The 21879-nt window shown below is 45.3% G+C and overlaps 1 protein-coding gene across 1 annotated transcript; it reads right to left on the minus strand.

Moving 5' to 3' along the window:
- Positions 1 to 2100: 2100 nt before the first annotated feature.
- Positions 2101 to 21557, minus strand: LOC142047570 (uncharacterized). The gene is made up of 2 exons (XM_075071374.1): positions 21417 to 21557; positions 2101 to 2565 (listed from the first exon to the last, which is right to left on the minus strand). The coding sequence occupies exons 1-2, from the start codon at positions 21555 to 21557 to the stop codon at positions 2101 to 2103; spliced, it is 606 nt and encodes a 201-aa protein (XP_074927475.1).
- Positions 21558 to 21879: the final 322 nt, after the last annotated feature.

The raw sequence follows: 21879 nt of genomic DNA on the forward strand, positions 1-21879 counted from the left end.
TTCAATATTTTGAAACTAGATTTTTTTCACTGATGAGGGAGAATGAGAAAAAAACACTGAGACCTGCAAGTGATAATGGTCATGCTTGAGCTGGGATAACCACGGGCTTCAGATTTCATATTTCTCCTGCTGTCTGGGTCCTTTGCTGTGTCAAAACAGGGCACCAAATTTTGGCTTAAGTCTTTTATCAAGCCGTATAGCTTCATCTTAGCGGCACCTGCATTCGCAAACTTTTAAATAAAATAAATGGTAACTGTTCTTAGATTTCTTATTTCTGGCCAGCTAAGGAAGATGATTTGGGGCAGCAGGTGTGAGATTTTACTCCATTTTAATCTGAGACCTACAGTTCTTTAAAAATCAAACTAGAGCTATGTGAAGCCAGAAATGATGCTGAAATACATTTTTTTTCCCTGCCATTTCTACCGCAGGAGCAAGGGCAAGAGGTCATTGGGGCCACTGGGACCAAATCCCTACCAATGATGTTGGAATTGCACTGTGTGGCAGATATATTGCAGGGTACATTCAGGGGCCTCTTGGACTAGAGCCTCCAGCATGCCGGGCTGCCAATGAGTGAATTTTTGTGCTACAGCACTGAAATAGGAGGCAGCAGAGGGTGGGTGCAGAGCAGAGAATACAGGCTTCTGTTTGGTGGTTTCAGTTCATTCCCGCAAAGGCAGAGTACAGGACAGTCTCACATACTTCTAGCTGCCTCAGCTCCTCTTTGCTACCTGCAGCACCATGACTTGTCCTGGGCAGAGGTGACAGGTGGAGAGGAGGCAGAATTTTCCTAAGGGAGGAGGTCAGGTTATCTGCCAAGAAGCAGAGGTTCCCAATTTCCTCGTTGGTAGGTTGGCACTTTACACACACATTGCATTCCGAAAGGAGCACATATGGGGCTCCCCTCCAGTAGGTCCTCCCCAAGCCACCATCTCTCCTTCCAGAACAGGCCCAGAAGTCGGGTTGCCATTTTTGGTTGGGCGTATTCGTGGAGGTTTCATCATGTGATTCCTGAAGAGTCCGTGACAATCCTGGAGGCCTGGCAAGAAGTGGTGAAAGAGAGGGAGGAGGCAGCCTGACACCATGTCAGGCTGGGATTTGGGGCAGTGAGGAACTAGTATCTGGCAGTCAGAGGCTTAGCCATGATGGACTGCCAGATACTGGCACTGGGACTGGAGAACAGCAGATGGTTCACATGATAATTGCCCTGATCTGTTCACTCCTCCTGAATCATCTGGCACTGGCCACTGTGGGAAGACAGGATACTAGGATAGAGGGACCATTGGCCTGACCCAGTGTGGCTACACTCCTGTTTCTTATGACAGCCAATTGGAAGAGTTCAAAAATCATGAGTCAGGCCCCAAGAATGATGAGGTTTTAGTAATGATCAGTTTTGGTGAACTTGGAATTAGGAAACTAGAATCGTGTGCCTGATATCCTGCTGCATGCAGTACCCCTCTGACATCGAGGCGTTGGCTGGCCCCACCTGCCCATGCCTGGCTGACACCATGGCCATTCTGGCTCTCTAGCACATACACCACAGGCAGCGGAGAGGGGAGGCGCTGAGCAGGGAACACAGGCTGCTGTTTGGCCTGTCTCATGTGTTCCCTGCTGCCTCTGCACCTCCGGCATTTCTTCTAGGCACCAGTGACTACTCTCTAAGGGAAGGGTCTTTTTAAAAGAAAGGAGAATCTGGGTCTGACAGCTAGTGACTGCTAAAGGGAATGAAACACCAGGAGGCAGGCAATGCTGCGGATCGTAGTTTTTATTGCTGCACATCTACTTTACAAGACGGGAGGGGAAAAGAGACCAGCTGGGGAAATTTTCTAACAACAACCGATCTACAGCACAAGTGATACAGGATCCCTCTCCTGGCCATATGCAATATCCCAGGGGTACAAAGTTGGTCAGTTACATATTCCAAGGGAAGGCCTTGATATTGATAACAGAAGGAGTTTACAAAGTAAAGACAGAGATTAGAAACATTCCCAGAAACCCGTCACACTGCAGGGAGAATGCCAAACAAGCGGAGTGAGGAGACAGCTACTGAGCGAGGGGTTGTAATTCATTCTTATTCCCTGGACGTCGGTGGTTCCATGGGCACTAACAGAACTTCTTTTTTTGGCAGCACTGCTGCAGAGGTGGGCACGGAAGGCATGGAGGGCACACATCCACACACTTAGGAGGGCACGGATCCACACACTTAGGAGGGCACGGATCCACGCACTTAGGAGGGCATGGATCCACACATTTAGGAGGGCATGGATCCACGCACTTAGGAGGGCACGGATGCACACACTTGGGAGGGCACGGATCCACGCACTTGGGAGGGCACGGATCCACGCACTTAGGAGGGTACGGATCCACACACTTGGGAGGGCACGGATCCACACATTTAGGAGGGTACGGATCCACGCACTTAGGAGGGCACAGATCCACACACTTAGGAGGGCACGGAGGGCACGGATCCACGCATTTAGTCTTGCACTGCTTCACACAGCATGGAGGAGGCAGGCAGGGCTGTTTGCATTGCTGCTGGTAAGCCATCTTCCTGGGATGTGGGCAAAACTGAAAGAAAAAGGAGCTTTCAGGGTTTTCAAAATCAAGACAAGCAACTGTATTTTCTTATTAGTGTCATGCACCAGACCACTCAGCAGAATCAGAGGCTGGTGCACTAGGGACACTTCTCCAGAGAGAGCATCACCATTGCAAACCACTGCAGAAAGAACATGCACGAAGGAGGATGGACTGAAATCCCACCATGAAGCCTTTCAATGGGATTAGTGAATTAAAGTCAAGATACTTAAGCAAAGCCCTCTTGTGAGCAGTAATATATTTCAGAAGGAGAAGAAAGCAAAAAATGAAATCCCAGCCATAAAGTTAGCTCCCAATAATCAGGGAGACTTACCCAATTCACCGACAACAGCAAGCGAAGAAGCCGAGTGGATTGAGGAGCATTGAGGTGTAAGCCTTTTTATATGGTTTCTGTGGCCTGGTGTCCAGAAATGAGACACCTCAGAGCTATGGGGTTGAGGTTTTTTGCAATCCAAACCTCCTCCATGTACAGAGTCTTCAATTGCTTGGTTGCATCACTATTTTGAATAATTATTTTAATGATTATAATTGTTTTAAGGAGACACATGACATTATTTGAGGAAATGCTGTGTGTAACTTGTAACACCTAATCTAGGTAATTCAAATTGGAAAAAAATCATTCATTAAAGAACTGGGATTCTTTGCTTCAATAAATGAATTCTTATGGATCTCTATACATTCCTTCTGCATGCTTGCTGGCATCTTCCTCTGAGGCATCTGATACTAGTCATTGTCGGAGCCAGGATACTGAACTAGATGGATCTTCGGGATGAATTGCTCTGTTCCTGCTAATGTACAAATCCCCTTCATGGCAGAGGCACAGAGCTGACACTGGGATCCTGGGTGCCCCAATAGGACACTCTCCACGCTGTTAGTCCTGCTAAAATAAAGATTTGTCAGGTAACTCCTGATGATAGGAAGTTTGGGTCTATATTATCTGACATTGTCTCTTCACCTAGTGGTGGCTTCTTGCCATTTTGCACTGCAACTTCAGTCTAATCCTAATATATGATAATCTAACATATATTGTAAACTCCTTGTAGTGGGGGTCCCTCTTTAAATATATGGGGTGCTGGTGCCCCCTAAAATTGATAGCCATTTCCTATCCATTCCCATCACATTAACGTCTTTTACATACCTAAGATGCCAGGAATTGCAATTATCTGGTTTGACGTGAGTAATTGGTCATGGGTGAGGCCTCATTTCTGGGAAGGCAGAATTAGGGAGGTAAATGGATCAGCAGCCGGGAAACAGAATGTCTGTCCTAGCTGAGGTACGGGGAACACCACAAGGATCACTGACAATGGACATGATAACAATGGATAAGATAAGCCTGGAACATAAGTTGATGCAAGGAGTAAGGCGAGTGTGGCCAGAGCATGCTTTACAGTGACCATAGTAATCCCCAGAAGTGTGATGCAATGAACAGTAAATGCAATGGAACGTATAAATATGTATAAAGCAAGAGGTTTGCTGTGTAACATTACCTGTGTGATATGCCTCGCACCTGTGCCCTAGGCTTGAGTAGGACCAACTCAGTGGACCTTTGCTGTATGCAAAACAAAGGAAGCTGAGTGACAAAACTGGAGTCGAACTGAACTCTTGGGGAAGCAAGTGGAATAGGTCTGGGGGGAATCCCAACAATATTGACAGGAAAAGTCATGAGATTATGTGTTCTGGTGACAATTTTTACCAAACTGACTAATTCAATCATTAGTTCAGTGCTGTAATGACTGAAAACATGGAGTGAACCACCTGGTGGTGGTGTTATCCTGTTTACACAGGACAGTGAAGTGTTCTGAATAGGAATGACACAAGTTGGAAAGTTTTAATTTATTTAAATCAGGAAATGAGAACCTAGCCAGGTATGTGTCAGGAAGTGCCTTTTTCTTTCTTTCTTTCTTTCTTTGCAGAGATTAAAATACCTTGTAAGCTCACTGGGACAGGAACCATATTTTTATGCACTTGTACAGCATGGGGTGAAGTGACTTGACCACAGTCACACTGGAGGTCAGTGGCAAAGTCAGGAATAAAACACATTTCTCCTCACTCGCAATACAATGACTTATATCCTCAATATCATGCTTCCTTCTACAAGGTATTTAATTATTGTAACTCATAGGGGAAGGTCTCCTTTATCAGAACAATCCCGGCAGAGGTAATTTCCCAAGTCCTTCTCCCAGAATCCAGAGGCCCGGCTGGTAAGAACTGATACACTGGAATTCCAAAGAGGAAGTTACACCCACGTTGACACATTCAGTGGCTGAGTCACCGTCTCACAGGAGGATCATACATGGTCAGGGCCTTGCAGCATGAGAGTCCACAGTGCCCATTAACTGATTAAGCGGGAATAACAAATGACACAAAAGGAAGGGGCTGAAAGACGTCCTTGGATGGGCTCTTAATGCCTATGATTGTTTGGGGATTTTCATTTTAAATGTCAATGCAAAGACAGCACCCTCAGCACCACAGCACCCCCTAGTGCTGCACCAGGGCATTGGTTTGGTATCGAGTCGGAGAAGCATCGCCCGTCATATCTCTCCTGGTTAAGGCTTAGGTCAAAGCCTCTCTGCTGTTGGTAAGGGTTCCCCTTCAATGGCAGGCTCTCTGCTAGACCCATCTGACTCTCTCCAGGACCAATATTCCACTGTGTTCATATCAAATCATAAAAAGCAAATGGGCCGTGAACGTTAGCTGCCATCCTGCAACACTCTCTCTACATCAGTCTGGGTAACTCCTCTATAACTTCGGCTGCCATGTCCCCAGCCTGCTCCACCACAGCCTTTGCCGCCCTGAGAATTTTCCTCCCACTTTGGTGTCCACCCTTGTCCAAACCCACCTACTTCTGTCTCTCTGCTCCCTCTCTATACAGCACGCACAAACACTGTGGCCATGGGCAGAGACTAAGAACCCATCTCTGACAGACTAGATCCCATTTCCTCCGAGCCCTAATCCCTCACAGCAGGCTCCTAAGCACTGAGACCCCTGTTTAGGGTGACCAGATGTCCCGATTTTATAGGGTCAGTCCCGATATTTGGGGCTTTTTTTTATATTGGCTCCTATTACCCCCCATCCCCTGTCCCAATTTTTCACACTTGCTGTCTGGTCACCCTACCCCTGTTGCTAAATATCTCTTCCAGAGATAGAGATAGAGATAGCTGGTGCCATACGACAGGGACCTTTCCATGACAGGATATGATGGTCAGTTTTGTAGAGGGTTCAAATCAGCCACCATGGAAACACACTATGGCCCAAATTAATCTCTTGCACAAATCCATCACCCTCCATGACTCTGTGAAATTGGGGAAGGGATACAAAGGCCCATGAGTACACCTCATTCTGAAGGGCTTTCTTAAAAATCCCCCTGTGTGTTAGAGCTGTTTGATGGGTAAAGTGATGTAGTCACTAAAATAAAAAACTCTCATTATGGAAATAAAATCTCTCCTTGTAGAAAGTTATTCAATGTGTGTGATTCATATGTTGTTTCACTTGGAATAGAACCCCTTGATTCAAAAACTGAGAGAAGACTGAACTCCACAACAAACACCCAAAGTTTGTTTTATTGTTTCTAGGCTCTTGTATCATCTTCATCATCTGACACCTTCCAGTAGTTTCTTAAGCAACTGACTAACCTCTTGCACAGGTTTATCCACTCTTTCATCACCCCGGCTTAGTTTCTTCTTTCTCTCATCCTCATCACAGGGGAATTGTGGGAAGTGCAGTTTTGTTTTGGTTGGGGTTTGTAGCGGGGGATTTTCTTTCTACGTGTACACCCTACTTACTACCTGTGTATGTTATGACTGCGCGACAGAGCTTGCAGCTGCTCCACTTTAGCTCCATTGACTTAATTACTCCAACTCCCATGAGCAGGGTAGCTATGTCGGTGTGAGATGCTCTCCTGCCAACGTAGCACTGTTCACACCAGCGCTTAGGTCGGTGTAACTTCCATTGCATAGAAGGCTGGCTGCGTTCAAATAGCTGAGCAGAAGCCTGCCTAGCACAGAACACTAGCTGGCCATGGAAGTGAAACACCAATATTGAGGACATTTTTTTAATATGTTCCTATAAACTATAAGTTATCACTTCCCTCTGTGTACGCTAGAGATCTCTTTAATGTGTCATACAAGGACAGTACAAGAGCCAGTGGCTGGGAGCTGAAGTTTTAAAAAGTCCAAGTGGGAATAAGATGCAAAATTCTGAGCTACAAAGAGTTGTTAAGCACTTGAACAGCTTCCCAAAGGATAGCGTAGATTCGCCACCACTCGGAAGCTTTCATTCAAAATTGGGCATCTTCCCAAAACTGTGCTCCACTTCTAGCATAAGTGATTGGGCTTGTTCCAGCACGGAAAAAAGCTGTGGCTAGAATAAGGGAATTTTATGCATCTAAAGTCAAACACTCAAAAGTTGGGAAACAGGGAGGGCTGCCTCTCCATGGGTAGTTAAGATAATGTGTGATACTGGGATTCAGAAAGAACCTGCCAGGTTACCTCAAAAATTCTCTATTTGTCTAGCAGTCATGTGGATTTGATCTATAAGACAAAAGGTAGAGAGTGAAACACAGTGTGATCAGTTTCTCTTTACCCTTTGCTGTTAATCTTTGATTCAGCACTCTCGCATGTAGCTTTCTCTTCCAAATTCAGCCTGTAGGACCAGGACCAACTTAGCTAAACATATTCAAAACCTCCTAACGTTTACATGGGAAAACTTTCACCACGTGATCTTCTGGTTCAGGATTCTTGCCTTCTGAGACAAAAAGGCCAGCACTCTCAAAAGAATCACACTGTGCTTCCTGTTCTTTGGACTCTTGAGGAAAAGAATTAATTACTCTGTTTGGTAAGAGACGTCACCATCTCACCAAACTGTGTGACTTTTCCAGCTCATTTTAAGATAATTAAATACATTGCACTGATAGCTCAATTAATCTTAGAGACAAAAGGGCTTCAACTGTTAGGAAGGGAGTAAAGCTCATCTGCTTAGGAGATGGACATTTCACAGGGACTGGGTCTGAGTCTGGAATGAACTTGCTCACGGACGAAGAACCACCAGAAACCATATCACGCTACAAGTGGCTGATACAAAATTGTTTGGCCTCCCTTCTCTAACACAGACACACAGTGGGATGTACATTTCAAAGCAATCCCTATAAACAAACCCCCACCAAAACAAAACTCTGCTCTTCCCACGCAACTGGCCTTGGAAGAGGATGAGAGAAAGAATGAACCACAGGTGATTCCACTCGCAAGTGGATGACTGAATGAATAAACCATGTGAGAGAGGTGAATCATATTGCTTAAGGCACTACTGGAACGCATCAGATGTTAAGGCATTTAACAGAAACTATAAACAATAGACTAGAACACAATGCTAGAATGTTGCTATTGTGCTGGGTGGCACAGATATACCATGTGAATCTCAGGAAAACAAACACAGAACATTGTTTCTGACTCTTTTCCGTCTTTAGAAGTGCGTTATTTTATTCCAAGTTAAAAGAAGTACTTATCATAGAATTTTAATACATTTTTAATGATAGCACATTTCATTTTCATGATGATATCTTTATCTTAGCTCTGTCCAGGTGACATCACTTTACCCATCAATCACCACCAAAACACAGGATTTTTAAGAAATCCTTTCAGAATGAGGAATAGCCATGGGCTTTCATTTCTCTCGCCCAGTTTCTCAGAATCATGAAGGGCAATGGAATTAGGCAAGTGATGAATTTCCTCCTTAGCATGTGTCCCTAGTAGCTGATTTTTACCCTCAGGAAAACTGAAAGTGTCATCCAGTCACAGAAGGATCTCGCTGGACCACACCTGATTGTCCCAGCTCTGTCCACTGTCCTGAAAGCCTAAATAGCATCACAAATTGGCAAGGTGGCAGATGCCTTCATCAGCTTAATGGGGATTTGGCCATGAAAAATCTATAACTCAAAGCCCAACACATGAATCAAGCTCAAATGTTATATCCATCTTAACATATGGGTGTGAAATCCACCAGAGGTTCAGACAGACACCTAAATGCCTTTGAAAGCAAAAGCCTTAGGAAATACAAGGTATTAAATGGAATGATTTTATAACAAATGCTGGGATATGTCAGAGAGTTCAACAACCACTTGTGTCTAAATTTATCCTGAAAAGAAGGTGGAAATATCCAGGATATCCTTCTCTTATACTGCTGCTGCGAAGGTTGAGATACTTTTTTAGAGTTTAACCATGTACGAAAGGAAAGCACTCTTTGTAGCCACAGAACCATCAACGGTCACGGAATGAAAAGCAAATCCCATGTTGCTGTGCAATTTACTCCTGCTTAGCTCATGTTCTCCCGGCTTTGCCTGTGGTAGTGATTTCTCTGAAACCGTCGGAGTTTTATGTTAATTCTCTTACTAAGTGTAGGGATCAGAGTCTTCCCATGTAATATGTAACTGACTGGCTCTGATCCTCGGGGATATTGCTCATGCCCTAGTGAATCACTCTGTACAATTCACCCATAGCATAGTCAGTGGTGGAATAATTTGTTTCCCCAGCTCCCATCCCAACATTTAATTGTGGCTGTGCTTAAATCAAACTTGCGATTCCTAGCCTCATCTTCCTCTTAGCGTTTCCTTGATCTCCTTCTTTTTAAGACATCCGGGCCTCATTCTGTCAGGGGCTGAGCAGCCACTCAACAAGACACAATCCTGCTCTGAAGAGCTGGCAATCTAAATAGACCAAGGACCACAGGGGAAATAACTCACCCAGTAGGCCAGTGACAAAGCTGGGAAAAGACTTACAGCCAAGTGTCCACTAGGCCACACCAGCCACCTAAGAAACACTCGAAAAGCTTTGGCCCTGTGTATCAATGTCTGTACCCCCATAGTGGAGCTGGCTTGCATTTGAGGAACTTACTCCTCAGAGTCACACCTCTTGTGCTCTGGCACCCGGCATCCGGAAGAGGCCTTGAACAAAACTGGTCTCCTGGTGCTTAGGAGCCTGCTAGTGAGAGCAGAGCTGTGAGGAATTAGGGCTCTGAAAAACTAGGATCTAGTCTGTCATTGCTGGGTTCTTAGTCTCTGCCCATGGCCACAGTGTCTGCGCATGCTGTGTGGAGAGGGAACAGGGAGACAGAAGTAGGTGGGTTTGGACAGGGTGGGTATCAAAGTGGAAGGAGAATTCACAAGGATGAAGGCACAGGGGGTAAAGGAGCAGGCTGGCGGCATGGCCTCGGAAGTCATGGGGTAGTTACAAAGACGTGTGTAGTGCGTAGTGTCAGGGGAGGACAGCGAATTCTCAAGGCCCATTTACTTTTTATGGTTTGATGTGAATACAATGGACTATTGGGCCTGGGAAGGGTCAGATGGGTCTAGCGGAGAGCCTGCCATTGAAAGCCAACCCTTATCAATAGCGGGCAGGCTTTGACCAAAGCCCATAACCAGAAGGAATAGGATAGGATGGGAGATGCTTCTCCAATTCAGTACAAAACCAACTCACTCTCTGCCACTAGGGGGTGCTGTGCTGCTGCAGGTGCCATCACTGTGATGACACCGAAAACCAAAATCGCGAGCGCTTGTGGGTTACTGAGAGCCCATCCTAGGGTGTCTTTCAGACCCTTCCTTTTGCGTCACTTGTTATTCCTGCTTAGTCAGTTAATGGGCATTGTGGACTCACATGCTGCAGGGCCCTGTGGTGTGTGATCCGCCTGTGGGTTCAGATGGCACCAGCTGGACTCAAGACCCTGTGACTCAGCCTCTGAAGCTGCTGGAATGGGTGTATTTTCCTCTTTGGAATTCCAGTGTGTTATTCTCACCAGCTGGGCCTCAGGGTTCTAGGAGCCAGGTCCTACCTAGAAGAGACAAGTTGGGAAATTACCTCTCGATCCTTCTAATAAAAGAATCTGTCCCCTAGTGAGTCACAATAATTAAATACCTTACAGGAGGCATTGCACTGGGAGTCAGGAGAACTGGACTATGTCCCTGCCTCTGCCACTGACCATCTGTGTGATGTTGGGCAAGTCATTTCACCTCCCTTTGCCTCTTTCTCGTCCAAACCTTTGCCTGTCTAGATTAAAATCTTTGGGGCAGGGATTATGTGTTTGTACAGCATCTATCACAATAGGTTTCCTGTCACGTTTGGGGCCTCTCGAAACTGCAGTAATACAAATCATTAAATAAAAAAAATAGTCTACCACTCTTAGGTATTTCTAATTGTCTGGCATCTGAGCACATTCAGCGTAACACTCCTAACAGGTCTGTTTTTCTTAGAAATCATTATTACCCTTCCAAGGAAATGGAGAGAGATGAGCTGTAACATGAAAAGCACAGGGGGAAGAAGCTTTGCATTCAGATAACACTTCCCCTTGAAATAACTTTTCCTGGAGGCACTCTGCTTCTGTTACAGTCACTTCCGCTTAAATCTTTTCTGCGAATTTGGCTCTTCAGGACGCACTGCTAGGCCCTAAGAGGCTGAACCCAAATCCAAGGAGGAGAGCTTCAGCTTTCTCATGCTGGAGCACTCTATGAGTACATGCATGGAGATCAGTGGTACGGCCTCTAAGAAAAGTGTAGCTCAACATGGGGAAAGGTGGCAGAATCCAGCGCACAATGGGGTGCCTTGTGGAAGAGGACCTAGACCCTGCTGTGTTAGGTTTCGTTCCTGTTCCAAAGATGTTACAATCTCAGTAAATCGCTGCCAGGGCTTCTAATCTAGAAAGAAAGAAAGACAGACCCCACTATAGGTAAAAAGGGAACATGAGTTTCCCGACACATGCATAGATTGGTTCCCGCTTCCTAACAGAAATCAATTAAAATTTTCATTCTTTGACTTTATTCTTCAGAACAGGCCACATCTGTGGCAACAGGATCACAAACAGGTTTTTTTCCAGTCCATATTTGCATAATTCCCATTCCACGCTCATGTTGATGGGCATGTTAGATATTGAAATTTTGTAATGTAATGGAGATGGACAGGAGACTGCTTTCCCCACAGGGGGGCACTGGCATCCCGTATATATCAAGATGGACCCTGCCACAGCAGCTTTACCATCCTCATTAGAAAATACTAGAATGAAATTTCAGTGCAAAATGGCAAGGAGCCACCCCTAGGTGAAGACACAATGTCAGATAATAAAAAGCCAAACTCCTTATCATCAAGAGTCGCCTGACAAATATTTATCCTAGCAGAATTAACAGAGTTGGGCTGGATTTTAAGTGTCCTCCTGCTAAAAATGCCAGCGAATCCATGACTCCAAGGTCAACTCTGTGTCTGTAAAGCATGGGGAGGTAGAACATGGAGGGAAGCTGAACATTAGCAGGAATGAAGATATGCCCATAATGGCTCAGAGCAAAGATCCATCCGATCCAGTGTCTTGTCTCCAATAGCAACCAGTACTTGATGCCTCAGAGGAAGGTGCAAGGAAGTCTGAAGAAGGAATTTATGGAATCCTGGTGTTAATTGAATTGGATTTTTCTAATATAACGTATGTGGACCAGGCACAGGACTTCCCAACAGCATTTACTCTAATATGCAACATGTGTCCATTTAAAATAATTAGGAACAATAGTGATGCAAACAAGCAATTGAAGGCTATGTCATTGGAGCTAGATAGGATTGCATATCTGTGGAGTGCTTCATTTCCGTGGAGCAGGCCATGCAAGCCATATAAAAAGGCTCCTGTCCCAGTGCTCCTCAATCCACTGGGCTTCTTCCTTTGCTCCTGTTGGTGACTTGGTAAGTCTTGTTCTTATTATGAAGAGCTAATTTCACGGCTGAGCTTCATTTTTGGCTTTCCTTTCCTTGCTGTTCACAAGAGTGATTTGCGTAAGTGTCTTGCTGGTATTTCTCTAATCCCATTGCAGGTCTGCAGGAAGGGATTTCAGTCCATTCCCTGTAAGGATTGTTCTTTCTGAAGTGGTTTGCAATGGCAATGCTCTCGCTACTGAAATGTTTCCCATGGCACCAAGCTCTCTTTGTGCTGAATGTTCTCCGTCCATCCTTTCAGGATCCCTTTTTAATTCAGGAAATTAAATTAATGGGTATGACAGGGAATTGCAGGGTGGGGCTCAGTGCTGCAGAAGAGAGAATTGGGAAAGAAGCATCTAGGAGGAGGGAGCTGTCAGAGTCTTGAGGGCAAAGGAGTAAGATGTGTCTGGAAGTAACTCAGACTGAAAATATATGGAGGGGATATTGCACCTGCCCTCTCACTACCAAATTCCTTCATAGCGAAAACCTGCAAAATTCTGTGGACGTCAGTGGAACTGCACTGATTTACTCCAGCTGTGGAGCTAGAGGGGAATAGAAGCGAATCTAAAGGCCTTGCCTGCATACACATCCCCCCAATGAAAGGAAGGCAGTAAGTAGATTCAAGGAGTCACCACCCATAAAAGTCAAACTGCTCTGTGCTGGAAATATAACTCCAGATGCATTCGTGCAGCCTCAGGACCTGGGAAGAAAACATTTGCACAAATGCACTTCCATTCTTGAATATTTAGTTTGGAACACAAGAGGCCAAAGGAACTGACTGTTCATTTGGGGTTTTTGAAAAGTTGAGCTGAAAACTCTACCCTTAGATCAGTTGCATCAGGCTCAGTCACCCCTACAGACTGTGATAATGATGAGATTCCAGAGAGATCTCTACCAGTGCCACCTGCACATTCAGAAGCGCTGAGTGGTTTATTTAACTCTTCTAGCAGAAAAATATTTGAATGCAGAAATGATTGATGGTTACAAATACTGTTAAACACATTCTGTTTCTCTTGCCCTGCTATTAATCTCAGGATAACTGTTTAAACCTGATAGTACCTATTGCACTGAATGCTTTGCTTTCTTCTGCAGAAATATATTACTGGTCGCAAGAGTATTTTGCTTAACTATGTTGAAGTTATTTCACTAATCCCATTGCAAACCTTCAGAGTGGCATTTCAGTCCATCCTCCCTCTTCTTTGTTCTTTCTGAAGTGGTTTTCAATGGCAATGCTCTCTCTGGAGAAGTGTCCCCGAGTGCATCAGCCTCTGATCCTGCTGAATGTTCAGGTGCATGATGCAAATGAGAAGATGATTCTGTTTGTCTTGATTTTGCAAACCTAGAAGCCTCCTTTGTCTTTCAGTTTTGCCCACGTCCCAGGAAGATGGCTTACCAGCAGCAATGCAAACAGACCTGCCTGCCCCCTCCTTGCTGTGTGACCAAGTGCACCACCAAATGCCTGGATCCCTGCTGCAAAGTCTGTGTGACCAAGTGTGTGACAAATGCGTGGATCCCTGCTGCAAAGTCTGTGTGACCAAATGTGTGACAAAATGCATGGATCCCTGCTGCAAAGTCTGTGTGAAGAAGTGCACTACATGCGTGCATCCAAGTCCATGCCCTCAAAAGTGTCTTCCATGTCCTCCATGTCCTCAAAAATGCCTTCCTTGCCCTCCATGCCATCAAAAGTGCCCTCCGTGCCCTCCATGCCTTCCAAAATGCCCACCTGTGCAAGACTGCTGCAAAGAAAAGAAGCTCTGTTAGTGCCTACGGAACCACCGATGTCTACAGAATGAAAATGAATTACAACCCCTTGCGCAGAAGCTCTCTCCTCACTCCGCTGGTCTGGCTTTCCCCTTGCAGTGTGACGTGTTTTTAGGAACGTTTCCAGTCTCTGTCCGCACACTGCACACTGCTTCTGTCTCTCGTATCCAGAGGTCAATGCCTTCCCTTGTAACGAGTAACTGACCGTCTTTGTGCCCCTGGGACATCAGCTGTGCCTGGGACAGATCCTGTAACACTTGTGCTGTACGCTTTTTAGTGCTGGAGATTTCCCCCTTCTGGTCTCTTTTCCCCTCCTGTCTTTTAATGTAGATGCGCAGCAATAAAAGCTATGATTCACATCATCGTCTGCCTCCTGCTGTTTCATTCTCTTCAGCAGTCACGTGTGCTCAGACCCAGATTCTCCTTCCTTTGGTTTCCTTTTAAAAAGACCCAACTCTAGGAAGTGGTGGCTGGTGCCCAGAAGAAGTGATGGGGTAAGAGGCAGCAAGGAGGAGCAGAGGCAGCAGGGTATAGGTGAGACAGGCCGGTTCTCTGCCTCTGTGGGACTGAAAGAGGCAAGCAGCAGGTCGTGTTCCCTGCTCAGCGCCTCCCCTGTCTGTTCATTGCTGTGTATATGTTACAGGGCCTGAATTCCCAGGGGGTATCCAGGTGCACTGCACCCATGGGGAGCTGGACCAGCTCAGCTGTCAGAGGGGTTCTGCCTGCTGCAGCAGCTCAGCCACAAAACCATTGAGTTTTTTTAATTCTCGTGATTTTGGGACCCACTCATGCCTTTTTAGCACTTCGGCCTGACAATACTGCTGATACCCACTAACTGGCTTCATAATATTCTGCCATATTCAACTACTGCCACCAGCTACCCGCCTTGCGCTGTAACTTCCCAATACATCCACACCTCAAAGGTGCGTAAGACTTAGGGTGACCAGATGTTCTGATATTATTGGGACGGTCCCAATTATTAAGGGATTTGACTTACATACTACCCTACTACCTCCTCATTATCCTGCTCCCCTCTCCCCCATCTTGATTTTTCACACTTGCTCTCTGGTCAAGCTAGCCAGACTCCAGGATTCTGAGTATCTGTCTTTCAGCACATTGGATGCAGCTGTGAAAATGAGGCCAGATCCAGGTGGTGTTTGTATAGCACCTAGCTTAATGGAGTCTAGGTCCATTCAAAGGACACCTGGGTCTATGGCAATTCCAATACATAATAGTATCGTTTCAGAAGGGACTGTGAGTTCCAGGATTATCTTTGCCCGTCAATTTAGTGTTCTCATCCACTGCTGATTACAACCTGATGGTCAAATACATCTCTGGAGTAACTCCATTGATTCCAATGTCAAACTGGTTCAGGAAAACTAGATGTACTGCCTGGTGACATGCAAGTGACTCAACAGGCAGAACTAGCATCAAATATGGCTGGGTTTTTTTTAATCTATTAAATCCTTTTCTTTGGAAGGAGCAATAAGACTGAGCTCCACAGGCAGTGCCCCATATTCATTTTCATGCCATACTTCTGGAATACGCTGTTTTAAGGGATAGAAGATGAGTCAGTCATTGGGATGATTTAGTTGGGGATTGGTCCTGCTTTGAGCAGGGGGTTGGGCTAGATGACCTCCTGAGGTCCCTTCCAACCCTGATATTCTGTGATAACCCATATCAGAAAAAAAGACAAGGAGGGGTATGTGCTGATGCAACAGTTCCCACGACAAGTCTGCAATTGTTTTCGAATGTGGGACATCAGGGTTATAACTCAGACCTCAACCACCTGAGTGAAGTAGTAACATTATTACCGATCACCTGTCACCTTGAAATTCCATTTCCTGTTGAGTAGTCACTAGAGAGGGATACAACCCACCCATGACAAGGGAGCATCACTGTGACAATTGTGAGAAGAGAGGGAGAGAGGATCTCCAGTTTCCTTGGCCTCTAACAATTACTCGGGAAAACACAAGGATGCTAGGTCTATAAAGTACTTTAAACCCGGTTCTTTTCCATACCAGTGATTCTCAACATTTTCCGTAATCTCCAATCTCTCCTTGATCTCTCTGCTATCCCACAGAGTGTATTTTTTGGTTAATGTGGATGTTTCTGTATCGCAACCAGTTATCTAAGATCCCGCAGCTCTCGTTTCCTTCTGAAGAGGCTCTTCAAAATCTCAAAGACTCCCCGAAAGGATGTCAAGAGAAAGGACTGTGCAGTACCTCAGAGCTCTGATTCAGGTGGGAAAGGACTTGCTGCAAAAGCCACCATGCAGGGGGAGGCCTTGTTAAGTTAGTCAGCCCTGCCTCTAATGTACTTTATTGTTTTGGGTACTGAATAGAGCCCACCAGAACTTGGCCGTGCTAGAAAACCAATGGTTGGTTGAGCAATAGAAGAAACTGTTATGAGAAAATATCTTGAATTTCCACAGGATTCATACACTCTTCAATAAGGTCTTACTGATAGTATCCATAAACACTGGCATGCGTCAGACATTATGTGGGAGATTTTTTATATCATTACCATGGCCAGGTGCCCAGAAATGAGACACGCAGGGCTATATAGGTTTGATTTTTCACAATTCAAACTTCCTCCAGCTACAGATTCTTCAATTAGCTGCTTGCATCAAGAGTTTTAATAAGTATTTTAATAATTAGTTATAATTATTTTAAGGAGACGCACGTGACACTGTCTGAGCAAATGCTGTTTGTAAGTTCTAGCACATGACCCACATAATTCCAATTGGAAAAAAACAATTCAATAAAGAACTGGCTTATTTTCTTTCTAAAATTGATTCTTACATATTTCCATAAGTTTCCCTTCGCAGACATTCTTGTACCTTCTTCTGAGATACCTTGTAGTGATCACTGTGAGAGACACAATACTAGACTATACTGAGCTTTGGTCTGACCTGCTACTGGTATTTTTCCATTCCTGCCAAAATGCAGTTCCCTTGCACGCTTCTATACGCACGGAGTTGATGTCGGAATAACGAATACCCCAGTATTTTTAACGGTAGGACAGTCTCCACTCTTAGTCCTGCTACAAGAAATATTTGGGGTCATTATCATCTGACATTGTGTCTTCGCTTAGTAGTGGCTTCCTGCTATATACACTGGACATTCATAGATTCCAAGGCCAGAAGAGACCACTCTGATCATCTCATCTGGTCTCTTGTACAACACTGGCCACAGAACTAGCCCAGAATAACCTCTAGAGCATAGACTCTAGACAAACATCCAATCTTGATTTAAAAATGGTCAGCGATGGAGAATCCACAACCACAGCTGGGAAATGGTTCCAATGGCTAATCACACTGTTAATATTTTCCAGTCTGAATTTCTCTAGCTTAACCTTCCAGCCATGGTCCAGTGACCTCCTCAACCAGCTCTTAGCAAACTCTTGGATTTGAGTTCTCTGGACCTTCTTATATAAAAATGTCTAAATGTAATAGCTTCTCTTCAACATCCTCTAGTGTAAGACCTTTGTGCAGGTGGGATAGCAATACCCTGTTCATTTACATTATGTTAATAAAATGTACATATCTAAGGTGCCATCAGTGTGAGTTTGGAATTATAATTACCCCAATATGGACTGGAAAAGTCACCCATGTTATGCTATTTACACAGGATGGTGAGCATTCTGAACAAGCATGACAAGAGTTTTAATTGATTTAAATCATAGAATGAGAACTTACCATACATGTGTCAGGAACCTCGTGTTCCTTTTTCACTTATCTTGGGTGGTTGTTTCCTTTCTTTCTCTTTTTTCAAAAGAGAAACTGTTGTAGAGATTTGCCTCATTGTAAGCTACTTGGGACCAGAACCATATTTTCCTTATATGTTTGTGCAGCCCCTAGCACAATGGGGTCCTGGACCACTAATGATGCTCTTTGGCCTTACCTCTGTACCAGGATTGTGCCCAGATTCTACCACCTTCAGGGGAAGGGACTGTGTCCTGCGACGTGTCTGCTCAGCCCTTGACGCATGCAGCCCCAGTCTCAGTGGGATCGTGAGGAGCTAATGAAATATGAAGTAATAACAATAGCTCTCCCTTAACTTCACCAGCACTGACACGCCTTTAGATGAAAGGCTGGCAAAGAAGTGGGAGGACTTGCCTGATGCGAGTTGACTTATTTTTGGCACCCAGAGAACAGTGCAGCGTAAGAAAAGCTCAGAAGGTCTTTTCTCCTTTGCATCTTTTTAGGTTTACGGATTTGTACGAAGTCACCCAGGCTTATCTCGGAATTTTGCTTTCCTCGCTTTTCAGGCTTTGTGGGTCTTTTAAAGTGAAACAGAAGAGAGCTTGAAATGGACGAGACAGGAGACAAGCAGTGATTAAAGAGACAAAGAGAGGGCAAAGCAAACACCAGGAGGCAGATGATTCCAGGAACTACAAGCTAGATTTCAACACAACAATAATTGAAGGTTGGATGAAGGCTGGAGAATTCAATTATTCCAGAGCTGAACACACGATAGTGGAATTGTACAGAGTGAGTCTCTAGGATGTGAGCAATATCTGAGGGTACCTACGCAGTCAGTTACATCCTACATGGACGTTCCTGATCCCATAAGAGAATTAACAGTCTGTGGAAGGATAAACCTCTGGAACCAGGGCGGGCTTTAGGAAGTGCAGGGCCCACTTCGAACAGTTTCGACGGGCCCCTGGCAGGGATGACTATACATAAAAAAAATAAACGTAAAACACACTTGGGGCTTGTACTCACCAGGCAGTGCTCTGAGTCTGCAGCGGCACTTCGGCGGCGGGTCCTTCACTCGCTCCAGGTCTTCGGCGGCACTGAAGGATCCGCCGCCGAAGTGCCGCTGAAGACCCAGAGCAAGCGAAGGACCCACCACCAGAGTGTCCCCGAAGACCCAGAGCGCCGCCAGGTGAGTAAAAATTAAAAAGTCACCTCTAGCCAGGGAAGAGATTCTCACTGGGTGCGGAGCCCTCTTAGGCGCGGGGCCCAATTCAGGGGAATTGGTGGAATTGGCCTAAAGCCAGCCCTTTCTGGAACCTTCAGTGAAATAACAAGCAAACTCAGGAAAACCCGAGCTAATCAAGAGGAGGAGAAATAATTTGCAAAGGGATGTCACTAAAAGTCTTCTGAGCAAGACCCGTCTGGCAGAGATGATTTAGTGAATCACAAGATATGGGGTTCAAGTATATAGGGGTGACTGGGTGAAATTCTCTGTGCTGTATTGTACAGGGTGTCAGTCTAGATCCTAATGCTCCCTTCTCGTCTTATGCAATTTAAAGGTGAAAATGTAGAGGGGTGAATACAGCAATGCTGAGTTTCCAGGAAAAGTGAAACGGAGGTTTTTGCTGGTGGATGCTTTTAAACAGGTGTGTGTGTTTGGAGGGGAGGAGGGAGGGATTCTGCCAGATTTGGGGAGAGTTTATTTTCAGCATATTTATACACTATCATTGATATCTTTACTATTTTAATAATGATTCAATTGTTATGAACTACTGAACTACATCATCGTGAATTACAGCATATTAAAATCATTGCAATCACCTACAAGCTGCCTTCACTAACATCCCAGTTTAAAGACATTATGTCTCAGGCCATGGCTACACTGGTGCTTTACAGCGCTGCAACTTTCGCGTTCCCAGCGCTGCAGCACTGATTACACTGGCACTTTACAGAGCTGTATCTTGCAGCGCTCAGGGGGGTGGTTTTTTCACACCCCTGAGCGCGAAAGTTGCAGCGCTGTAAAGTGCCAGTGTAGCCAAGCCCTCAGTGTAGCTTTCTGGATGAAACTGTCAGCAATCTTACTTACATCTAGTTCCCTGGTGTGGTCTTGATGCATGGAAAGGACAGCTACATTATTCACTTGTGTCTGTCCCATCAATGACTGAAGATAACTTTTAAGTCTTCTGAAACTGGAAAATGAGTTTTCCGCAGTTCAGGTTGATACTGGCATACTGAGAAAGACTCTTATAAATTTGCATTTCTCTGGAAACATAGCGCTTCCAGAGTACTGCAAATGACTCCAAGCTCTCTTTGTTGACGTGTAACAGCTAATTTAGACCCTATCATTTTGTAGATATGGTTGAGATTATATTTTGCTATGTGCATTACTTTGCATTTAACATTGAATTTCATCTGCCATTTTCTTGCCAAGTCACCCAGTTTTGTGAGATCCCTTTGTAGCTCTTTGCAGTCTATTTTGGATTTAACTCTCTTCATTAATTTTGTATCATCTGTAAATGTTGCCACCCCACCGTTTACCCTTTTCCCAGATCATTTATCAGTCTGTTGAACAGCCCTGGTGCCACTACAGACCCCTGGGGGACACTGCTACTGACTTCTCTCCATTTTCACTAGAGTGCCTGGCAGGGCTTTCAGCCTCATGTAACAATCCTTGACTTAATTTAATGACAAGCTTTTGTTATCTTAATCACCCTGCCTCTGTTTATAAACAAACTCCCTGCCCCAAGGGCAGCAGCTGGGAGCAGCACAGAACTCATCACTTTCCACACTCAAGCGCCCTGTGGGGCTAAGCCAGGGCATGCCCTGTGAGCTGACCTCAGGCGGGACAGGAACCAGTAGGCTCGTGAGTGCTGAGCACCCCCTATGTTTTGGATTGGAATTCAGGCCCTGTCGAACACAAGCTGATGTTTGACAAGTTCAGTCCCACCGAGGCAGGAGTACCGGCCTGTCCCAAGTGTACCCTGCTGCCTCTGCTCCTCCTTGCTGCCTCTGGCCCCATCACTTCTTCTGGGCACTTGCATCCACTTCCTAGGGAAGGGCCTTTTGAAAAGGAAACCCAGGGAAAGAGAATCTGGGTCTGAGCACACGTGACTGCTGAAGAAAATGAAACAGCAGGAGGCAGACGATGATGTGAATCGTAGCTTTTATTGCTGCACATCTACAGGAAAAGGCGGGACGGGAAAAGAGACCAGAGGGGGGAAAATCTCCAACACTAAAGAGTCTACAGCACAAGTGTTACAAGATCTCTCCCAAGAAGTACATCTGATATCCCAGGGGCACAAAGATGGTCAGTTTCTCGTTACAAGGGGGGGGCATTGACCTTTGGATAGGAAAAGCAGAAACAGTGTGAGGACAGAGACTGGAAACATTCCTAGAAACACATCACACTGCAAGGGCAAAGCCAGACCAGCGAAGTCAGGAGGAAGCTACTATGCAGGAGACTTCAATTCATTTTCATTCCGTAGACATTGGTGGTTCCGTGGGCACTAACAGAGCTTCTTTTCTTTGCAGCAGTCCTGCACAGGTGGGCATTTTGGAAGGCATGGAGGGCATGGAAGGCACTTTTGAGGGCATGGACATGGACATGAACATGGATGCACGCATGTAGTGCACTTCTTCACACAGACTTTGCAGCAGGGATCCAGGCATTTTGTCACACACTTGGTCACACAGACTTTGCAGCAGGGATCCAGGCATTTAGCGGTGCACTTGGTCTCACAGCATGGAGGAGGCAGGCAGGGCTGTTTGCATTGCTGGTGATAAGCCATCTTCCTGGGATGTGGGCAAAACTGAAAGACAAAGGAGGCTTCTAGGTTTGCAAAGCAAAGACAAGCAGCTTTATCTTCTCATTAGCATCATGCACCAGAACATGCAGCAGAATCAGTGGCTGGTGCACTGGGGAACACTTCTCCAGAGAGAGTGTAACAAATGAAGTGTGGGGACAAGGGGGTAGCTCCCTTTTATGGACCCAGCCAGTCAGTTAGATATAAAATCCTTCTTAGTAGCTGTTCTCGACTTTCTTTACCTGTAAAGGGGTAAAATGTCTCACTGCTATGCAAAGGTAAAAGGAAGGGAGTGAGCACCTGGCCA

This window comes from Chelonoidis abingdonii, chromosome 11, assembly GCF_003597395.2.
Source record: "Chelonoidis abingdonii isolate Lonesome George chromosome 11, CheloAbing_2.0, whole genome shotgun sequence".
Taxonomy (NCBI): domain Eukaryota; kingdom Metazoa; phylum Chordata; order Testudines; family Testudinidae; genus Chelonoidis; species Chelonoidis abingdonii.